This window comes from Glandiceps talaboti, chromosome 17 (genome assembly GCF_964340395.1).
Source record: "Glandiceps talaboti chromosome 17, keGlaTala1.1, whole genome shotgun sequence".
NCBI lineage: Eukaryota > Metazoa > Hemichordata > Enteropneusta > Spengelidae > Glandiceps > Glandiceps talaboti.
The window spans coordinates 17,036,433-17,057,665 of NC_135565.1; the positions used below are offsets into that span (position 1 = coordinate 17,036,433).

The 21,233-nt window shown below is 38.0% G+C and overlaps 2 protein-coding genes across 2 annotated transcripts; both read right to left on the reverse strand.

Annotated features, from left to right (window-relative positions):
- Window positions 1-4,343: 4,343 nt before the first annotated feature.
- On the reverse strand, window positions 4,344-8,857 carry LOC144448567 (patatin-like phospholipase domain-containing protein 4). Its single transcript, XM_078138844.1, has 5 exons — window positions 8,755-8,857; window positions 6,803-7,005; window positions 5,650-5,991; window positions 5,265-5,330; window positions 4,344-4,816 (listed from the first exon to the last, which is right to left on the reverse strand). Exons 2-5 carry the CDS (start codon window positions 6,995-6,997, stop codon window positions 4,445-4,447), a joined length of 975 nt encoding a protein of 324 aa, XP_077994970.1. The 5' UTR covers window positions 6,998-7,005; window positions 8,755-8,857; the 3' UTR covers window positions 4,344-4,444.
- A 3,982-nt stretch (window positions 8,858-12,839) lies between these two features.
- Window positions 12,840-21,185, reverse strand: LOC144448696 (patatin-like phospholipase domain-containing protein 4). Its single transcript, XM_078138982.1, has 6 exons — window positions 21,162-21,185; window positions 20,087-20,256; window positions 15,589-15,811; window positions 14,404-14,742; window positions 13,538-13,603; window positions 12,840-13,172 (listed from the first exon to the last, which is right to left on the reverse strand). The coding sequence occupies exons 3-6, from the start codon at window positions 15,775-15,777 to the stop codon at window positions 12,840-12,842; spliced, it is 927 nt and encodes a 308-aa protein (XP_077995108.1). The 5' UTR covers window positions 15,778-15,811; window positions 20,087-20,256; window positions 21,162-21,185.
- Window positions 21,186-21,233: the final 48 nt, after the last annotated feature.

Genomic DNA, 21,233 nt, shown 5'->3' on the forward strand with positions numbered 1-21,233 from the left:
TTCTCAATGTTTCTGTTGTAGGAATTGATTCATCTTGATATCCAGTTTCTTTTCAATCGGAAAGAATGCCTTGACATTTTCCCGTTTCTCATCAAGTATTTGGAACGCATTCTGCGTGAAAGACAGTTCATATCAGTACACGCCGTGTATAAAGGTTTGATTTGTTTAGAGTAGGAATGAATTTCAGCCCCTTTTTTTCCAAGTGCAATCTTTGCAGTAGGTGTTAGGATCCTTTCAGATAGATTTAGAATGAATTGATCATATCAATTTGATAGCCTCACTCTGTAGATTATATCATTTATTTAATTTGATTTTTTGGTAGAGGTCTGTTGAATCAGACCCGAATTTTCTTTTGTTGATTGATTTAGACATGTTGTGTTTATTGTTTGTCTTTTGTCTACTTTTTTGTATCATGACATTATTGAGCGATATGATATATCCCTTTTTGGATTTCATGGTGGCCCTGAAAAGGGGTGGCTTGGTCTGCGCTTCTTAAAATTGAAAGATGTTACTCTTTCTTACTTATTTTTTAAAAATATTTTGTTGGTGGATTTTATTGCGAGTTTGAGGTAGACCGTTTAAGTTGTGATCTTATCACAGGATGCAGCGAGCATGTATTTGATTGAACAATCGATCAATCAATTATATGTTCGCTGCACCCTGTGATCTCTTATGTCAGTTCAATTTCGGCATGTTCTCTGACCTGCTTTTGGAATCGGTTTGGTTATTTATAATCAATTGTGCCAGCTGACAGTTACATCTGTTAATTTAAATGAAGGAGTCCGTCTTGGGGTCCCACACTACGAACAGCTGGCCAGGAACTAAGGATACTCAAATTTAACAACTTGAAAGTTTCTGACTAGAAATATTAATGTTTTGCCCACTCCAATTGAACTCAATCCTCATACTATAAACCAACGGAACTTAGGATGCACTTTGTCTTTCACAGGTCATTGTTTGCTGGTGTACCACCTGAAAGAGTCGGGATTATTGCCAGCGAGAATGAAAATGCAAAAAATACTATTCCTGATATTTTGGACTTGATGAATGAATTGAGTTTGTATTGTGTATATGTTGCTTACCCACAGTTTTCAGAGGTAATGTAACTTGTTAAAGTTTCATATGTGAATAATTATGGTCATCTTGATTGTTGTCAGCATCTGATATGATACATATACAAAAGTCAAACCAAAGATTACAATATTTGCAGTAAAAAAAAAATAAAAAAAAAATAAAAAAAATGTTTAGATACATTGACCGTTGCCGTTACGTGTTTCTGTCTGTCTGTCTGTCTGTCTGTCTGTCTGTGTGTCTGTCTGTCTGTCTGTCAATCCGTACGTACGTGCGTGCGTGCGTGTATGTATGTATGTGCATAGACCCTATTGTTTTCACCCCATGTCTATGGTTGCGTCCATCGTGTATGCAGAGAAGTGTAACGGACGTTGTAATTGGTTTTCTAAACCATAACAGTAACAAAATTTACATTTTACATAGGTTTTTTTTCCAAAACAGGATTATCCAAAGCTTTTGAAGAAAGCAAATATACCTATTATCATCAACAAAGCAGCTGTTCTGGAAAGAGGGCTGCCTAGCAACGTGGCGACGGTGTTCAACGACCCTTATATGATGTCATTACTAGAACAGGAAATCTGTTTAGGTAGGAAAATAATAATAATACTACTAATAATAATAACAATAATCATTATTATCTTATTCGTCCAAATAAATTCAGAAATGTGTTAAATAGTCGCCATATAGGAGCAGCGCCCTCGTCACTAGTGCCGGAGGTAACCGGAGTACCGGGGAAAACCTGTGTTGTTGGGCAGGATCACAAACTGAACCTGCGTTGTTGGACAGGATCAAGCTGAGCATCACCCTTTTTACATACAGACATGTGGTTAAATTGTAATCAAACCAGCCGATGTATGGCGCATGGCGACCGGGTTCGAACCCAAGCTGTAGAATAAGAGGCCTACGAGCTAGGCCACTGACAACCCCAAATTATGCATACCCTGGTACCGTTGATGAGGCATTCTGTCCTTCGTTATTTTCCCCTGATCAATTCGTTCTCGTAAGTTGATATAATATATTATGCAAGACCATTTTCGATGTCTATTTTTAATAACACGAGAACACAGTAAGTGAGAGAACTCTCTCAGATAAAATGTGTCCTAGACCTGTTGATGAAGGCCTACACAATACAGGTGCAATAATTGTAGCGTTACTTTTTGTTGTTGAGCTTCTTATCGTCCCTTTTTAGTGCAAGCACAGGAAAAATAAAAACCTTATAAAAAAACCCACAAACAAACAAACAGACAGACAGACAGATAACAAAAGAACAACAAGAAATAACAGTACAATTATTGCAGCATGTCCATTCCTTCTATATATATTTTGGTTTGTGGAGGAAATTGTAATTCTTTTGGACAGTTGTTAATATATTGATATCAATGATGTATCATCACGGTAGACTTTTTGTCTTCTCTTTCAAAAAAGCTTATTGGTTTTTTTTTTTGGTTTTTTTTTACAGAATCCGAGTTATTCTTACATTGCGCCGAATCAAACTGGTCGGCTTTCATCGTCAAGTTCCGGAAGGAAGTCGGAAAACCACTACACATTCCTTTTCATCGTTTACCGCACTGGAAAATATTTCAGCGCGGCACCTATTAAACCACACTTAGCTCATTAACGGATCGCTTAGGGAGTCATCGGTCTTACTAGTTTTGGTAAATGCTGGCTTGGTATTCAATTCGTTGGGGTTAAAACAGTCTTTTTATCTGTTCAGCTCACGTATTCTCTCTCTATATCTCACGTGCTCTTACGTGTCTTGAGAGGATAGGCCTAGACGCTCTTTAATAAGTCCTCGGAGCTTTATTACAGTCCTCGGATTGATCACACCTCACATTTCAGACAATTCATTATTAATTTATTGCAACAAACTTTATTCACTTCTTCTCATGACATGAAAACAGTAATATTGAGTTGCTTACAAACGTGAACAGCAATCGGCTTTACCGCACATTCACAGGTAATCATATCCTAAATAGTTGATTATTATCATATGTTCAAATGAAAAATATATTACAAAGAGAAAAGAACACGCAAAAAAAGGTGATCATGCGTGAATAACAATATATGCTTTAGCTGATGTAAAAACAAAACAAAGTAAAGCTAATCTCGCCGATGAGGGCGTGAGTAGACACCTGATAATCAGATCCGCATTGTAAACAGATGGACGGAATATAAGCAGGGGTTTCAAATTTTTGGACGAATGGATTACAAAATATCAGAGTTATGTTCACAAAACAGTTGTACGTGACATTCGTGCACGGTTTTTTCTTGGGGGGTGATATTTTCAAATTCGGCCGATTAGAAAAATATTAGCGGAGTTATGATCACAAAACAGTTGTACGTGACATTTGTGGGAATCATCTCTGTCGATGATGCCTATCGAGTGCTACTCTACTCATATGAAGCGATTTTTCTGTATTCAAGTTGTGATTATGTCACATATACTTATAATACTAAGCGAGAGTTTTGTCCGGGGTCCGGGGCTATTTTCTGATTCGGCAGAATGGATTAGAAAAATATTAAACAGAGTTATGTTCACAAAACAGACATTTGTGGGATTCTCATCTCTGTCAATGATGCCTGTCGAGTGATACTCATAGGAAGCGATCTGACTCTCTATTCTAGTTTGGTTTTATGTCATATGCCAGTTTTTTAAACAAATCATATGCTTTGCACGGGTTATTTTCTATAGTCTTATCGTTGTACTGAGTTTAATGCTAAGCGTAGACTGGGACGGAATTCTATTTCATTTTATATTACAAACAGCACAGGTTATCGTGAATTCTATATGTCACTTGTCCAGACGATCCACATGTTGAACAAGTGACAATATTCAAGATATGCAAAATGTGTCGTGCACTCATGGAATTTCACTCTTATGCAAAAAAGGTTACCTACATTCCTTCAACTTAGGTATATATGTATGTATGTATGTATGTATGTATGTATGTATGTATGTATGTATGTATGTATGTATGTATGTATGTATGTATGTATGTATGTATGTATGTATGTATGTATGTGTGTGTGTGTGTGTGTGTGTGTGTGTGTGTGTGTGTGTGTGTGTGTGTGTGTGTGTGTGCCCACGCACACTGTGTTTTGGTCTCTATGCATATATGCACGTGTTTATGAAAGATATATTAAGAGAGAGAGAGAGAGAGAGAGAGAGAGAGAGAGAGAGAGAGAGAGAGAGAGAGAGAGAGAGAGAGAGAGAGAGAGAGAGAGAGAGAGAGAGAGAGAGAGAGAGAGAGAGAGAGAGAGAGAGAGAGAGAGAGAATATTACATAGACCTTAGGCATATTAGTCGTGTAATACAATGTTCTATAAGTTACTAACAGAGAGAATGGCATGTTGTATCGCATAACTAAAGGCCCTCATGGCGCAAGATCTGCGACGGAGTGTATAGCTGCATATTGTCGCTGTCTCGGAGTCAAACCAAGTTCGTTGTCTTCGTAACAATGATAAAACATAAGGAACCGAGTTGCGTCTTCATAACCATGGACGTATGACGCTTCAAGATGCCCCTTGGGAGGACCATAAAGACCGTTGCCAACGAGGAACATGTGGAGTGGACTGACATCAAATCGTTGGCCACTTGTGTCGATCCAACCTGCTGCGATCTTGTCCCGCATTTTGGCGTGGTTCTTTGGATCGGGTGAGATACGTATCAAACGTCCTTGTGGGAAGGGGAACGCTATTTCCTCTGGTAAGTTAGCTTTATGAGATAGACTGCCATCTACGATGACCTGAAGACAATCAAAAGAAGTGACACGAAACATTTATGGATGTGATATTTTTTGAGGTATTTCTAAAGGTACTGAGGATATACCTCGTGTGTTCCGCCCTCAGACAAGAACATCTAAGGCTTCTCCGAAAAGAGAATTAATATTACCAGCACTGTGAACACAGAATGGCGGACAGATAGTATAACTGTTGTATGATGCCAATATGCTGGATACGAAGTTTTAAAAAAATGATCAGAGCAACGGTATCATCCCTAGCTAGTTTATGCCGCTGACTATGACTCCCATAAGTCTCGTGAGAAGACGATTGCTGTCGGCGTCATCGTTAGTGTCGAAAGCAGGCTTCTGTCATCCATAAAGGTCTGCAAGACATTGTACTCGAGTGAGGTGTTGCTAGGTTACAGTTCACTATAAAAAGATGATGACGTCATTGAGTAATATAAAATCTTACCCTTCCATTGACACATGGCAATTTGATATTTTCAAACCAAGGAACGCATGCACAGCCTAGAAGAACCTGAAAGACCAAAGAAAAGTATAATGTAACAATGATGTGTGTGTGTGTGTGTGTCTGCCTGCCTGCCTGTCTGTCTGTCTGTCTGTCTGTCTGTCTGTCTGTCTGTCTGTCTGTCTGGGCACGTGTGTGTACGTATAATTGTGCACATGTATGTGTTTGAAGGTATAAAATAAACCACCTGTTGATTTTGTCTTCAATACTTTCTAACATTTAAACCAAACAAATGAAATATGAAAATGAACAATTTGTTCGGTGACATATGTAAAGAGAAAAAAAAAGAGAAATTCATGAAAATAATTTAAAGATCCTGTCGATATACCTCAATAAGTTCGTTCTTGCTTGTAAAATTATTAACGATCCGTCGCTCTCCAAGCTCCCAGGAATTTTCACCAACTTGGAAACGTTTAGGTCCCTTCGAATAGCGGCTTGAACTTGTTCCTTGCTCAACGTCGTGTACAGTGAGGGGTGCGTATCTATCAATGGGTACCAGTTCCGTGAAACAGACGAATAGTCTACCACTCGCTTTCGTATGTGCGTCCTCAGGGAGAATGTCGTGGAGAGCTCGTCGGAGAAAATCGAGATAGTCGTAGCCCTGTGTTAGCGCCCCCGACGGTTGACTTGAAAGTTCGTCTACCAGATTGTGAATGGCTGCGAGGAAGTCCTGTAAGACAAAGGCAAGGTGTTACTCACAACAGAGATACAGAGATCTTAGTGTGCTTAATGTGAATTCGTAGGTTAGAACACACAAGCAGGTCTACGCGTTAGTATTGAGCTTTCTATCTGTATTGGTGGACAACCCTTTTACAGAATGACAAATTATATAGTTAAAGCTGACCTCCAGTGACCTCTAGTCTGTATTTTCCTGTCATAGCCGCATTGACACAGATTTGGAACTGTTGCGATAACCCCTCCCCTGCCAAGGGATTGACGAAAAGCAAATTCTCCCTCGAAGCCAAAAATGATAAATATAGTGTTTTTCTCGTTGTCCATCTTATTAATTTTAGAATTACAACTTCACTTCAAATGGTCTTTTCCAATAATGACCTCTTCACCCGCACACCAATGTTTGTCAAAATGATCAATCTCAATCGAATACACTATTTTACACGGAGAATTTATGTACACTACTTCAAACGAAAGTAATGAACCACGTACAGTCACTTGTAAGATACATCTATACTTAAGGATGGTCATGATACAACATAAAGGCGTTATTAGGCATTTGCAAAACGTTTTGTGAACATTCACTGGTAGAATATTAGCTCACAAGTGACTGTGCACTAATGAAAAATGGAATGTTGACGGTGCGTGACGTCCAATACCCCGAAAGTTCATAGGGCCAAAGAGTTACCAAAGAGATGCGAGTCCTATAGTCAGTCTGCGTACTTTCAAGAGACACATTCAATTTAATATTTATATTGATTTGGTTCTTTCTAAACAAACATATATCATGACTTACGCTATTAACTCACCATTAATTTATACGGCACCGTTGCCATGACAGCCGCTACGAGTGCACCGGACGACATTCCACCGTAGGCTTGTACATTTCTCATGATATCACTGCCATGATCCAGGAGACACTGTGCTGAGCCGATGTTTAGGACACCAAGGAATGAGCTACCGTGAAACACACAGTTGAAGGGTGGATTCAGGTATTCCGACATGTTGATACCTGGAATGGTTAGAAAGTTCTGATTACATTGTCGACAGCTTGTAGGATTGATAACAAAATGTTACACCCATACACTTCGACTATCCCATACCTTTGTTTGTTACTTCTCCACTCAACAAAAACAAACACAAAAACTTGCAAACACACCACCACCACAACCACCACCACCACCACCACCACCACCACCACCACCACCACCACCACCACCATCATCATCATCATCATCATCATCATCATCATCATCATCGTCACCACCAGGATTACCATCATCACCACCACCATCACAACCGCCGCCGCCGCCGCCGCCGCCACCACCACCACCACCACCACCACCACCACCACTACCACTACCATCACCATCACCACCGTATAGTTCACCTTAATAAACCGTTTCATCTTCAATGTATTAAATAGGTTCATCGCAAGAATAAAGAATCATGAATTTCTCCACTTACACTTAGACACACGAATTATAATATTACTTTCGCCTACCTATTTACCAATATCTTTAGTAGACAATTTATGTAGCGACCACGTGGTTCAATCACAATTTTAACAAACTTTATAATCACATTTTGTTATCGCAATTTTTCGTAAACAAATATTTCGTTGCGTTCCTTTAAAATTAGACTGCGCGATCAGCCCCATCAGGCTTCTTAGAAGTGATAGATGATAGCTTCATCAATTGGCACGTATGTCGTATCATAGAAACTGGGTTTAATCATGGTTACTGAACTTGAAACGCAACACGCGAACACTGTCAAACATCGATCGTCAACCGTATATCCATTTAATATCTTCAAACACCGTTCAGCAATTGTAAATATTAAAAACAAACTGCATTAAATTATGTTTATACAGGAACCAAGGTAGATTAGTCAATTGTGTGAAACATTCAGGTGATATTGGCAGCTTATAGTTATACAAACACTTGAACAATTCCGTCAATGGGTTTGTTTACAGCGTAGGTAACATATACCTGTCCGTCTGTTTGACGTCTCAATGGGTCTGTTTTGTAAATAATTTAACGAATTGTCTGAACGTTTAGTTCCCATCTTTGAGAGTAACAGACTAAACATGTTATATAATGTAATCGTTGCTAGAGACTAGGAAATATCGTGAAGTCATAGCAGAATTGTTAAATATTGGAAAACGACCCCAATTCATTCAAATTGACATATGTGCATACAGTGGTACAATTGCATTGTTGTTGCGCATTCGCATCGAGAATAATAGCTCGCCAGACAGGCGAGGTGTGTTTGTTTTCTTCAAAATTGTGGGTTCCGACTGTTACGTTAAAAATTCATAGACATTACTTTGAAATGAAAATTTCAGGAGGTAATACATTCATAAAGGCGAACAAAATGGCTGACTGTTGGACTCAATGTACAATATTTACTACACTGCCAATCAATAAATCTAAACACACCGAAACCCAAGGACTTGTTCAAGTAGGCTTCCATTGTACAGCTTCGAGCCGAGACAACATATACAATTTATAATTATCAGAATTAAACGAATTTATACGGATAGTCATATCAGCGCCTGTCGGTAAAAAGTCGTGTAGAATAAAACACAGGTGAGGCGTATAGCAATTCTGAACTCGTCTCACTCGCTTGAGTAAACGTAATATATAGCGGTTCTTTAAAGCCACCTGCCTCGGACCTTTGATCAGCGTTGAAGCACAACGACAACCGGGTAATTTGGGAGATCAGTCATTCCTTTCCTGCTTAGTATCTGTGTACCTACCTGGTAAATTGTATCGCTACCTAAAAGATGCACCCGAATGCCGACGAAGTCGCTCTGTGTTGAGAACGATATACCTGTAAGCCGCCGGTAGCTCGGTGCCTCAACTCAGGACTGGTAGTGGTATCTCTAACAACAAATCATTTGCATAACAATAGAGCCGTCAACGTGCATAGATCTACGTCTATATTGGTGTCTTATGGGTATACCGACGTCAGTTCAACTCCAGTTCCACTGTCTATGATATTTATTATTTATATATTTATACTGCAACGGAAATTTTTCTAAGATAACATCGAATATTTTAATAAAACTTGTCACCCTATCTCAGTCTAAATATGTTTATTCACTACTATATCAGTGACTCTATATTATAGCTTGCCCTGAGGAGGTGATGACGCCGCCATGCCACAACACGCGCGCACACTCGCTATACAAGTACAGAGAATGAACATTGCGATTAGACGCAATAACTCATGCCAGTCACAAATTTCAGAGCTTGTTAGTGCAGTACTTCGCTTTTTTACATAAGTGCAACCAAAATTAAGATATCTAATGAGTTGGCAAACCTAATGGCAATGCCTACAAATAAAGTATTAAACTTTGCAAACCTTGGTGAAAACTAAACGAAGCATGCCCCCCTTTTTTTAACGACTTCTACAGGTCTATAAACAGTTTCTTTGGACCTTAAAGTCACACAGTTAAAGTTTGTATTGATAGTGGAGGCCAATTTTGAGTGACAAATAGTTCGCAAGCTAGCAATAATTCCCTCACAATGACTCTATTGTTGCGGTCACGTCGTGCGTTCAATAGTTTACATTGTATAGGTAGCTACTCTGGTCACGTGACATACACGACTCACCTGTCCAATGACCAGCTATCCCGCTGAGAACGTTACCAGTGTATATGTGACACACGGCTCACCTGTCCACTGACGCTATCCAACTCTTAGCGTTACCCGTGACTCTTCCCTTATAAAATATTTGTCATATTAAGTTTAATTTCTATGTTTCATTTTTTGGGCCCCAGGTTACAGAATTTCAGATTTTTTTTGTACCTGACAGTGAATAGGTCTGTCATGTAGAACCGACTATGTAGTGGTAATATATAACGGTTTAGTTGCTGTGATGTAACAGACCACCGCCAATACTGCAAACAATAAAAGTAACACTGCAAAAATCTATCGTAACTTTAAGTTAAGAATGATAAACTGACTATTTAACTGTCTAACCTTGATTTCCGTTTTGATAAACATTTATTGCTCGAAACGGTAGGCGATCTTTACTGGCATCTCAGAGGGCTGTTTTACCTTCGTCTTTTCTAATACTGCGCAATATATGCATTTCTTGGACAGTGGTCTAGATATGAAACATCGAACATACTTATCTCAATCGGGTTATTACTTATCCGAAGGGGATATTCCTGCCTGTTATACCTGTCATAGTATATTACCATCACTAGAAAACCTAAATCAGATCTAAAAAGTCGTCTGTGCTAAACAAAAAATCAGATATGGGTCAGGTATTCACCTTGGCCAATATTTGACTTGTATAGATAAATTTATCAAATGTGCTCAGCCAACTATTACTACAGTTGTTGATATCGATTTGAATAAACTGTTCCGATTTGTGTTTGATTGTTTTGTCACTGTACTGTAAAGGTCAATCTGTCTTTGTTACCATAGCAACAGTAAGTTTATCTGGGCAATTTACAGATGCACAAGCTTAGTGCATGGTTTTTTAGGGTAAAGTTTGCTACATATTCAAAAGTTACTCGTAGTATTTTACTTACTAAAGCATACTTAACCATCACTTGCAATTGACTTAACTCAAACCTGGTATTAGGATGTAACTTATAAACGAGACGATGACATAATTTATTATACGCATAATTTGTTGAGGAAATCAGTTCTATGTAACTATTTTAACGATGGCAGAAAAACAACAGTAATGCATTGATAGTTTAGTGGGAAGTTTTTATGTATTGCCACTTGAGACCACCACGTCACCACCGTACACCACCACCACCACCACCAGCACCACCAGCACCAGCACCAGCACCACCAGCACCACCAGCACCAGCACCAGCACCACCAGCAACAGCAGCACCACCACCAGCACCACCACCACCACCACCAGCACCACCACCACCAGCACCACCAGCACCACCAGCACCACCACCAGCAACAGCACCACCATCACCATCACCAGCACCAGCACCACCACCAGCACTGTCTGTCTATCTGTTTTGTCTGTCTGTATGTCTGTCTGTCTGTCTGTATGTCTGTCTGTTTATTTATCTGTGACAAACATGTATTAGTTGGGACCTCAACAATTCCTTCACAGAGTGAATGTCTACGCTGACCACAAATGATATTTTTTAACATAAGTTGGTAGTCTGAGTTTGAACGAATGTTTAATCAGATAAGATCGTAGAGGGCGCTCGTCAATATAAAAGGACGAGCCATGCGACGCCAACTAGTACATGTCAACATCAAGAAATCGTTTCATGACGTGTTTTCCACGAATAGCTTGATCGGCAGCACATGACTTCTAAGAAACCACCCAGAATGATAAATCGACTATAAACCATATGAACCACAATGTCTTATTAATATCCTAAGCAAATTTATTACAATAATAAACATTTTTAAAAACAAAAAAACTGTAAATACCAATTTGTAATATTGACAATCAGAAATGAGTTCTTTTAGTGCGAATTTCTGATCTTTTACCTACCTACTTAGCATATATGTATAATATTCGTTCACATGGAAACACTCGGTGTTGTTATTCTTACACGTTCTTGATCAGCTGTCGTCATAGCAACAAGTATTCTTGGATATAGTACTTTAAATTATACAGTATCATCAAAGGGTAAATTGATAAATTTGAACGTTATTTAATAACAATGATAAGAATGTGACTCGGATATTCTATTTAAAAAAATAGAATACGCTTGTCAAAACTGACGTGACAGGATCCAGATACATCCACGTTATGATTTGATTATCCTGTGACATCTCTTACAAAAACGTTAACATCATTGCGAAAGTTAGATAATAAACAATTCTGATTAAAGGGGCATAAGCTGAGTTTATTTTGGGGGATGCAATTTTTTTCTGCATATTAAAGGTACTCACAGTATTCTACTTACTGACGTACCATGACTTGGAATTGACAACTCAAACCTTGTATTAGGATATAACACATGAACGATCCGATGACATAATTTATCATACGCATCAAAAAATGTACAGGAACTCCTTACTATGCAATGACCAGTTATAACAATGCAAGAACACACGTTGTAATGTGACAGAAGGCATGCATAGATATTAACATTATAGTAAAATAGTTTAAATGACGTTTTTTGTAACTATTTTCACTTGAGTAAAAAGCTTATATAAACTCAGCTTGTTCCACTTTAATACAAAAATCGACTGGTTTTTCAATTCGTGTTTGAGTTCTATGACTCTGTATCATGTTCACGTTTTCGATCCAATTTCTCCTTTTTTGAGAGCCATATGACAATAAATATGGACGGATTTAGTGTGGTGTCTTAGATAATAAATCCTGAATTCGCACCTCTACGCTATAGGTTGAATTGGACGGAGAAATAGTTATACAAACATCTACACATCCTGTGATTCTTGATGAAGTGTGTAAAAAACATCAACTTGTTAAAAAAAGAAAACTTCATGGGGGAAAAAAATACAGCGTGATGGTAGCGAAAATGTTTAAAAATAAAATATAAACGTACATTTGTAATCTTTATGAAAGTAAATACAAGCATAAACAATCCATCGACTAATGAGAACGTACTGTCACGTGATCCGAATCACGTGATAAACTAAAAGGGTTGAAATTGTCATTTGTACTGGGGTGCGCATGCTCAATCCACATATATTTATGACATGCCTGTGTTATTATTTCACATTTTGGCATAAAAAATGATATCGACTGCAAGTCTCAATACTTTATCATGATTTTGAAATTAATTTAAATTAGCCAAAAAAAATTGCTTATATCTTTTTGACAACATATACCGATTCTGAATTTTGTTTTTGATAATACTGCGAGTTTAGTTTAGTATATTCCTCCCCCGATTCTATAAGTATCGTGGTTATGCTCATAAAATCGATATCTCGACAGGAAATCTTTTGCGTCCTCGAGTCCATCCATATAATATCTCTCCAGTCTTTCTCTCTTGGGTGGGTAAAGAGCGCCCCCAACACGAAACATGTTGTACGGCTGCAAGTCGAAATTTTCTCGGCTGACGTCACGCCAGAACGAAGTGAGGTTGTCTTGAGGGCGCTGGTGCGCTGCCTGTTTGTTTGGTGAGATTGTTATGAGCCGACCAGGTGGAAACTTGAATTGTTCGATAGGTGTAGTTGTTGTCAGGCTACCATCAACCCAATACTGTCAAAAGTCAATGAACGCGAGTTATTGCATATATTATAAAAAAAGTGTTGAAAATTTACATTAAATGTATCATCTGTGATTTGATAAATATAAGAGATTTTTGTTATACAAAATGTTTCTAATACATGCACCTCTCGCTGTGTAACCTTTTCTCTGTCTGTCTGTCTGTCTGTCTGTCTGTCTGTCTGTCTGTCTGTCTGTCTGTCTGTCTGTCTGTCTGTCTGTCTCCCTCCCTCCCTCCCTCTCTCTCTCTCTCTCTCCCTCTCTCTCTCTCTCTCTCTCTCTCTCTCTCTCTCTCTCTCTCTCTCTCTCTCTCTCTCTCTCTCTCTCTCTCTCTCTCTCTCTCAGGAGGCGCTACTCACCCTGCCGTTTATCGTTGGTGGTACCCAGTTTTCAAACCAGGGGATGTAATTACTTGCCAGCAAAGCCTGGAAAGTCAAAAAATATCAAAATTGAATGGTTAGAAATGGTAAGAAAAAAAAATCGTGTTTATGTTCCTTTGTTTTGCTTTTAGAATGTTGTCTTCTATGACTGATATTCTCAAAGAGTTTTTAGTAACAAAAAAATATCGACTGCAACAATCACAAACAAACAAACAAACAAACAAACAAACAAACAACAAAATTCCCAAGTATGCACAACCATATTACAGCCAGCTTCATGTTAGTGTTCACTGACTCTGTTTGATACAACCATGCAGGAACCAATTGCAATTAGAATCTGCATATGCTACACTTTTAAGATTGCAAGATTGAATAAATATAGTTTCTTGCTCCATTTTGTCTAAATGAAATAAACTATAATTATGCAGACATCATAACATTGGCGCTCGCGGTCTGCCTCTACGTTTAAATTCATTCACATTTAATGTTACAGTAGTAATAGGGAACTTACAAGCCCGCCATGTTGAATGTTGCATCATGGGAAATGTGATAATAAATACTGATCAATTAGCATTGTAAACAATAATGTTACATTGTTTGTAACCACAAATATTCAATTCATAGTTACCCTTACCATTGTGTGAGGTTTACTTTATCGGTAGCTCTAGATTAGATATTACAGTATAACCAAATAGTCCTTTGCGTCTGAGCATGCTCAGTCTGGATTGCAAATTCCCTATTGCGATCTTGCTATCTAGTGTAGCATGTGCAGTGTTTTTGTGTGGTTGTATCAAACAGAGCAACTGAATGCGCTGTATAATGCAGGCGATAAAATTTCAACATACCTCTATTAACTGGTCCCTCGTTTCGAACTTTGATATTACTGTTGGTTCACCCAGTGTCCAATATTTCTCCCCGACCATGAATATCGTTGGTTTAGACATTGAGTGTGGTAGCATGGCCTCCTCAATTGAGGGCGCTCTGTACTCGATAGGTTTGGTGGTTGGTTTTAATTCAGCTATCAGGATATGTAATCTACCATTGCATATTTGATGAGCATCTGGTCGAAGTTCTTGATCGAGGATACGACGTAAACTTGCCATCAAATCGTAATTTGGTGTGAGGGCGCCTTGGGGAAGACTTTGTATTTCATTTGTAAGTTTAAAGAAGTCATCCATCAGAACCTGTCATGAAAATAAATTAAGATGTGAATTATAGAAGTGATGGGTGTGAACGATACCGTTGATGAGTGCTATATCGGGTGTTTATCGTCGTATGAGGGCGTCGAAGGTAATGAATAGCGATTCACAACAGTCTTTACCGTATCGATACTCCTTGTCATAAAAGACTGAGAGAGAGAGAGAGAGAGAGAGAGAGAGAGAGAGAGAGAGAGAGAGAGAGAGAGAGAGAGAGAGAGAGAGAGAGAGAGAGAGAGAGAGAGAGAGAGAGAGAGAGAGAGAGAGAGAGAGAGAGAGAGAGAGAGAGAGAGAGAGAGAGAGAGAGAGAGAGAGAGAGAGAGAGAGAGAGAGGGGGGAGGGAAGAGAGAGAGAATATCTAAATCTTGTTCATCGAAACAATTAAAGAGGAGCACAATCTCATACAATTGTCAATATGTATGTGGATACATATTGTATGTCTTTGACGTACGGAAATTAGAAAGACAACAGATCTGCAGAACGTGTGAATCTAATTGACTTGAATATTCGAAAAAGAAAGCTTTTGGATCACGTGACTCGGTGTAGATACACTGTAAATTGATAAGGACGGGATAACAATAGTCTTAGTGTTCATCTAATGAACTTTGATTTGTTCCAGCAGTGAACATATTCAAAAATCTTAATCCAGTCTACTTTTTATCGTTCACGCTCCTAAACTAGATTATCTGGTGACGATTTGGGTTCTGTTCCATCCTTCTACTGTCATCTATGCACCCAACACACATCATAGAATTAGGAGTTCCACCAACCACAATATCCTATATTCAAATTTTGTAGAGGATGTGACAAAATATCACACTGTGTTTTACTTACGAGGATTTTTTCAGGCGCTGTAAGCATAAATGTTGCAGCAATTGATCCCGCCGATGTACCACCATAACACTCTACTCTCTTCAGTACACCCTTAGCGTGATCTAATAGACACTGTGCCGAACCTATGTTGTAAATCCCCAGAAACGATGTCCCAGAAAAGACAACATTAAACGCTTCTGGTTCTCCCATATTGATCAACAGGTGGCGGTATTACAACTTCAGTCTGTAAATTGGAAAGGAAGAAAATGAGAACAAATAGGCAACAGCTATGGCAATTAATTACTTTTTTCAAATCATATTACTTTTGAATCACATTTGTCAAATCACGCGAGATTATATGTGTCTATCTTTCGTAAATTGCGCGAGATTTTGCGGTCATCCGAAATTTCGCTTTTATTTGAAAAGTTAAACTTGAAAGATTTAGTTCTCGACGACCAAACCAAAATAGCTAGACTACATGTTGTTGGTAATTTGTTATTTTTGAGCGATAATAACTTCGGGTGACCATTGTCCGTTCTCTCCACTGTTTATAGTTTATACAACTTCAAGACTTAGTGCTAATGTTGTGAAAGCATTGGACATTTTGAAGAATACAATAATAGCATTCATCGACAGAATTTGCCTATGGCAGTGAGGACTATAATTGAAAGGCGACTACCATGCGAACCAAAACTGTTTGTGTGGAATGTGACCTGACTCTGGGGTCATGAGAGGTCACCAAGGTATATAGAGTTCATAGAATAGACTCAACACAACATAACAACGCAAGCACGTCGATTTATACACGAGGATATAATCATTAATAAACTTTATTTGATAAACTTGCTGGGTAAATATACAGTCTGTTTATCGGCCAAATGTCGTGACTTGACTACAAAAGTAAGTATTACAACCACCGGTTAATATAAAGTTGCACGTAGTCCAGTATTTGGACACTGCAAATTCGAGCAGATTGCTTTTTGTGATGTGATTGTAAATGACGAGCATGACAAGTTTTCGTCAAGGTGTACACTGTGTGTGTGTGTGTGTGTGTGTGTGTGTGTGTGTATGTATGTATGTATGTATGTATGTATGTATGTATGTATGTATGTATGTATGTATGTATGTATGTATGTATGTATGTATGTATGTATGTATGTATGTGTGTGTGTGTGTGTGTGTGTATGTATGTATGTATGTATGTATGTATGTATGTATGTATTAAGTGTGTATGTATGTATGTATGTATGTATGTATGTATGTATGTATGTATGTATGTATGTATGTGTGTATGTATGTATGTATGTATGTATGTATTAAGTGTGTATGTATGTATGTATGTATGTATGTATGTATGTATGTATGTATGTATGTATGTATGTATGTATGTATGTATGTATGTATGTATGTATGTATGTATGCGTGTGTTTGTCTAACTTGTGTTTTTCCTTATATATCTTAAAAAATTACATAGTTGACATAAAAATTACAGTCACTTCGAAAAAGGGCAAGATTTATAACGCGTATATTCATGTTTACTTCAATACAATCTCTGCTTTCGACTACACTAGTTGATTATATGCAATAACCATGTATACTAAGTAAGTTGCTATATTTAGCTAAGTACTATACAAGGACTAACCCCCTTGAGTGGGAAATTAATAAAATATCCCAATACTGTGTCGTTTCCAAGTAACCATTTCTCAAGATTACTAAGTCGTGCCACTGAGGTCCACAGATACAATACTGAGTTTATTAGATTATCATGTACTAATAAAGTTGTCTGACCATCACTCACTGCCATAGTGTGCATTTTATGTTTAATTAAGTCATACGACAATAAACATCCCCTTTCGCAATCCAGAGTACGAGTATATTTTTCCTCTGGCGCCGCGTACGTTTGTTCTCAGACCACTAAAGAAAGTGGTCTGAAGTGTTCTGTACTATAGTTATAGAAATATGTATGTGGTTACAATCATTATGTAAACATTGTTCAAAACTACATAATGTATTGCATTTTTTATGTATTAACTAAATTAAACCCAGCTTAGGGTTTTGTCGCATCGAATAAATTTGATTCAGTATTTTTTGCAGTAAATGTTCCAGAGTATCACGAGTATATATGTCACATTATTCGGTGTACAGAGTCAAAAATGAACCGTTAAGATGAAATAGAAAAGGCCGTAGATATTACATACCAACGAAACCAAACAGTTTATTTAGTAATGGATAAATACATTTTACATGCTCCAACCGTGAACTACAAAGACAGCTACAGTACGTGGAATTTTTTGAAATCTGTTATTTTCGAGACTTCAAATCGTTGAGGATTAAAAAGTGATGGCTAAGGGGGATACTGAGTTCTTCTAACGTTTTTACATTTTGTGTAATGCCGACCAAGTATGTGCAAGTTTTGCGTTGTTATCTGGACTGTTGAGACTTTATTCCACCATAATGGAATCTTTTCACAGTTCGGTTACATGGCTTTGAAGTGACTCTTATCTCTTGCGATTATTAATTCAATTTGTTTAGTATTATGGCAAAATAATAATAAAAAAAACTTCAATGGAGTTCTGAAATCTGACCAAATTTACAGGTTATGTAATAGAACTTGTACACATATCTAGCTGGATACACATCTGTACGTGTACATCCCTGTTTCAGTCATGTGATTACAGTAATGTACACAGTCTGAAATAATGACATATGGCATATGCATGTGCTAACTGGCCTGTTACATGTCTGCGAATATCGAACACAGCTATGGAAATATACCAAATTTACAGCACTAGTTTCAATACCTTGTTTCTACCTGTTACCACTGTGCTGTTACAGGGGCTACACAAAGTCTGTTACAGTCATGTCCTGTAATCTACCTGTGGGGTTCTAGCTGTGTACAACTCACAGGTATTACTCTTATCACAAGATGAACAATAATAACTGAAACAGATAAGCTTACTGGCCTCAGACTGCCTTAGTGGTCTGAGGACTGCCAGATGATGGTCTGTTCTCAGGACGAAAGCTGGTTAGCTTTAAAAAAGACCAAGACATTTTGGCTCGAGTTTTACCAAGCTTAGCAAATGTGATAAATTTGACATCATAATATTAAAGTTTTGGTTATCTCTTTCAAAACTTACGTATAAACTTTACAAGTGGAAAATACTGTAAAACAATAACTATTTTCAAAGGTTTTTGAAATGTTGCATTTTTATCAGCAAAATATCAACACAGTGTAAGAACATAAAAACCTAAAACAGAACAGAGAAGGTGTTAGATAAATAAAAACACAACCCTTTCCAAGATCACCAGACAAATACGTTGGCCCTAGCCTTTAAGATATAAATTACCCCCCAAAGACATTAAAAAGACACTAAAACACACAAAGAAGATTACAACATAATTACTGAATAATTTATCACAAACGTACCTGACTACGTGGTCTCATTTTAAAATTTAATGTGGATTCAACTATTCACTTCAGAACAGTTGGAAAAGCTCTCCGTGGGCATTTGCAAAGTTTACAACACTATTACTTAGCCAGCGTTTTTCACACGGGACGAATAAAGAATAAAATTGTATCGACGGCGATTCGGGTTTACTATTTTATGGTTGTGATAATGACTGTTGCTACCATGCTAAAGAAGTCCAAGTGTGATTAACATTGAGTATTGTGCTATTGTGTGCTCTTAACAGTTTCAGTCGTGAGCAAAGGGATGTATCGATTACTGCAAACAAATGCGTCAACCCTCTTAATCTAATGCAAATGTGTTAGTCTAAATGACACTTCACTATCCATTCATACCTGTCAGCGGAGTTTATTTTCTCGAATGGAGTGGGTATTTATTTTCTAAGTGCATACAGAATTACGCTTTAGCACACTACATTAATCGCCAAGTGTATTCGTCTCAAAATTAAGGAGGGAAAATGCGAAAATTATACGCAGACGACAATAAGTGTTTGGACGACGGACTGCCATTTTGTTTTGGAAATATACATGCTTGAGTAATGACAGACGTAGTGTATGCGACTCTGTTCAACTGCATTGCCCTAGTGGGCAACCCTGTAATTTATGAGGCGTGTAGTTAATATGTCACTCGAAAACAATGAAGTCCGTCTACAATATCACAGCGACAAGTGCTCACAACAAGACACCTGTTCGATTTAATACCAGTGGCACGATCACGCCTTCCACCTATAACCCGTTCTGCACCTTATTTTACCGGCTTTGACGACAGCGATACTCAACAAAATTCTGCCGATGGCAAAAATAGACTCTTTGAAAGGATATAAAATGTATAAAGTACTCGTGATATTTAGCATGTTGCCTGTACCAGACGCATTGATTGCATTACTGTAAAGCTTTGGTCGTTGCGTTGGTAACGAACACTGTACGCAGTATGAGTGTCAAGTTTAACTAACAGATAGAGCTACAAGCTGAACATGTTTACGCGTAGTTGCCTGGTTATACATCTCTTCCAATACGCATACAGATATATTTGATAGACAATAAGAAACTTACCGTTTCTCTGTGTTTATCCGGTAGCTTCGGTGAGTCTGGACTTCGTGAATGTGGTTGTCAATAGAAGCGATTAGACTCCCTAGGGTCACAGACATTGACAAACTGTCATGATTTTTCACTGTGTTAAGTGACCCGCAAAGGTTACATCCGAATAATGACAACACTCAGTGCTGATGATTGAAGGAAATAGATGAGGAATGTATTTGCATGTTTAATCATTACATGAAAAATTATTATTGATCATTAAGCTGAAAGAGAGGAGAGATAAATATGGTTATGTATGTATGTATGTATGTATGTATGTATGTATGTATGTATGTATGTATGTATTTATGTATGTATGTATGTGTGTGTGTGTGTGTGTGTGTATGTATGTATGTATGTATGTATGTATGTATGTATGTATGTATGTATGTATGTATGTATGTATGTATGAATTTGCCAAGGGGATGAGAAAAACGGAGACAATCAACATAAATTATTGAACACAAATAAAATTCTCAAATAAAAACTCAACAACAGACATGGTGTCTGAGAATCTAGTAATATTACATTACACTTAACAAAAGAACTCGTAAAATTTTGATAGCGTGCACGGATGCAGAATCGTTAGTCATACATCAAAATTTCTTATCACACGGCTACACTCCGTCCACCAATCAGGGTACAGGATTGCCGTAGATTATAAGCCATAACCCACTCTTCACTAGTGCCACCTGACAGACTTGGAATACATGCAAATTCTATTGTTATCGCCGTGGTGATAAGTAAGATAATGAACTCGTTTGGTTGATTATGCGTCAAACACTCGGGGCTACGCCCCCTCGTGTTATAACGCATAATCAACCAAACTCGTTCATTATCTATCACATGAAGATATTACAAACAACGGCAGTTTGTTATTCCAACGGTTGAGTCGTAGGCAATTCAACCCATTGTCATGCAAGCTTTATTCAGACTTTGTCATACACCTGACATGATGTAACGAAAAACAAGGCCGCCGGTTACGCCAGTGTCTTTAACTAGCGCAGTGCTGGTGAATTGAGAACTGTTCTGTGTGTGTGTGCATGCTTACCTGTACCTGACGAGGAATGTGTTACACCTGCTCAACTATTTCTGTCATTTTCCACTTACATCGTTACTTTAT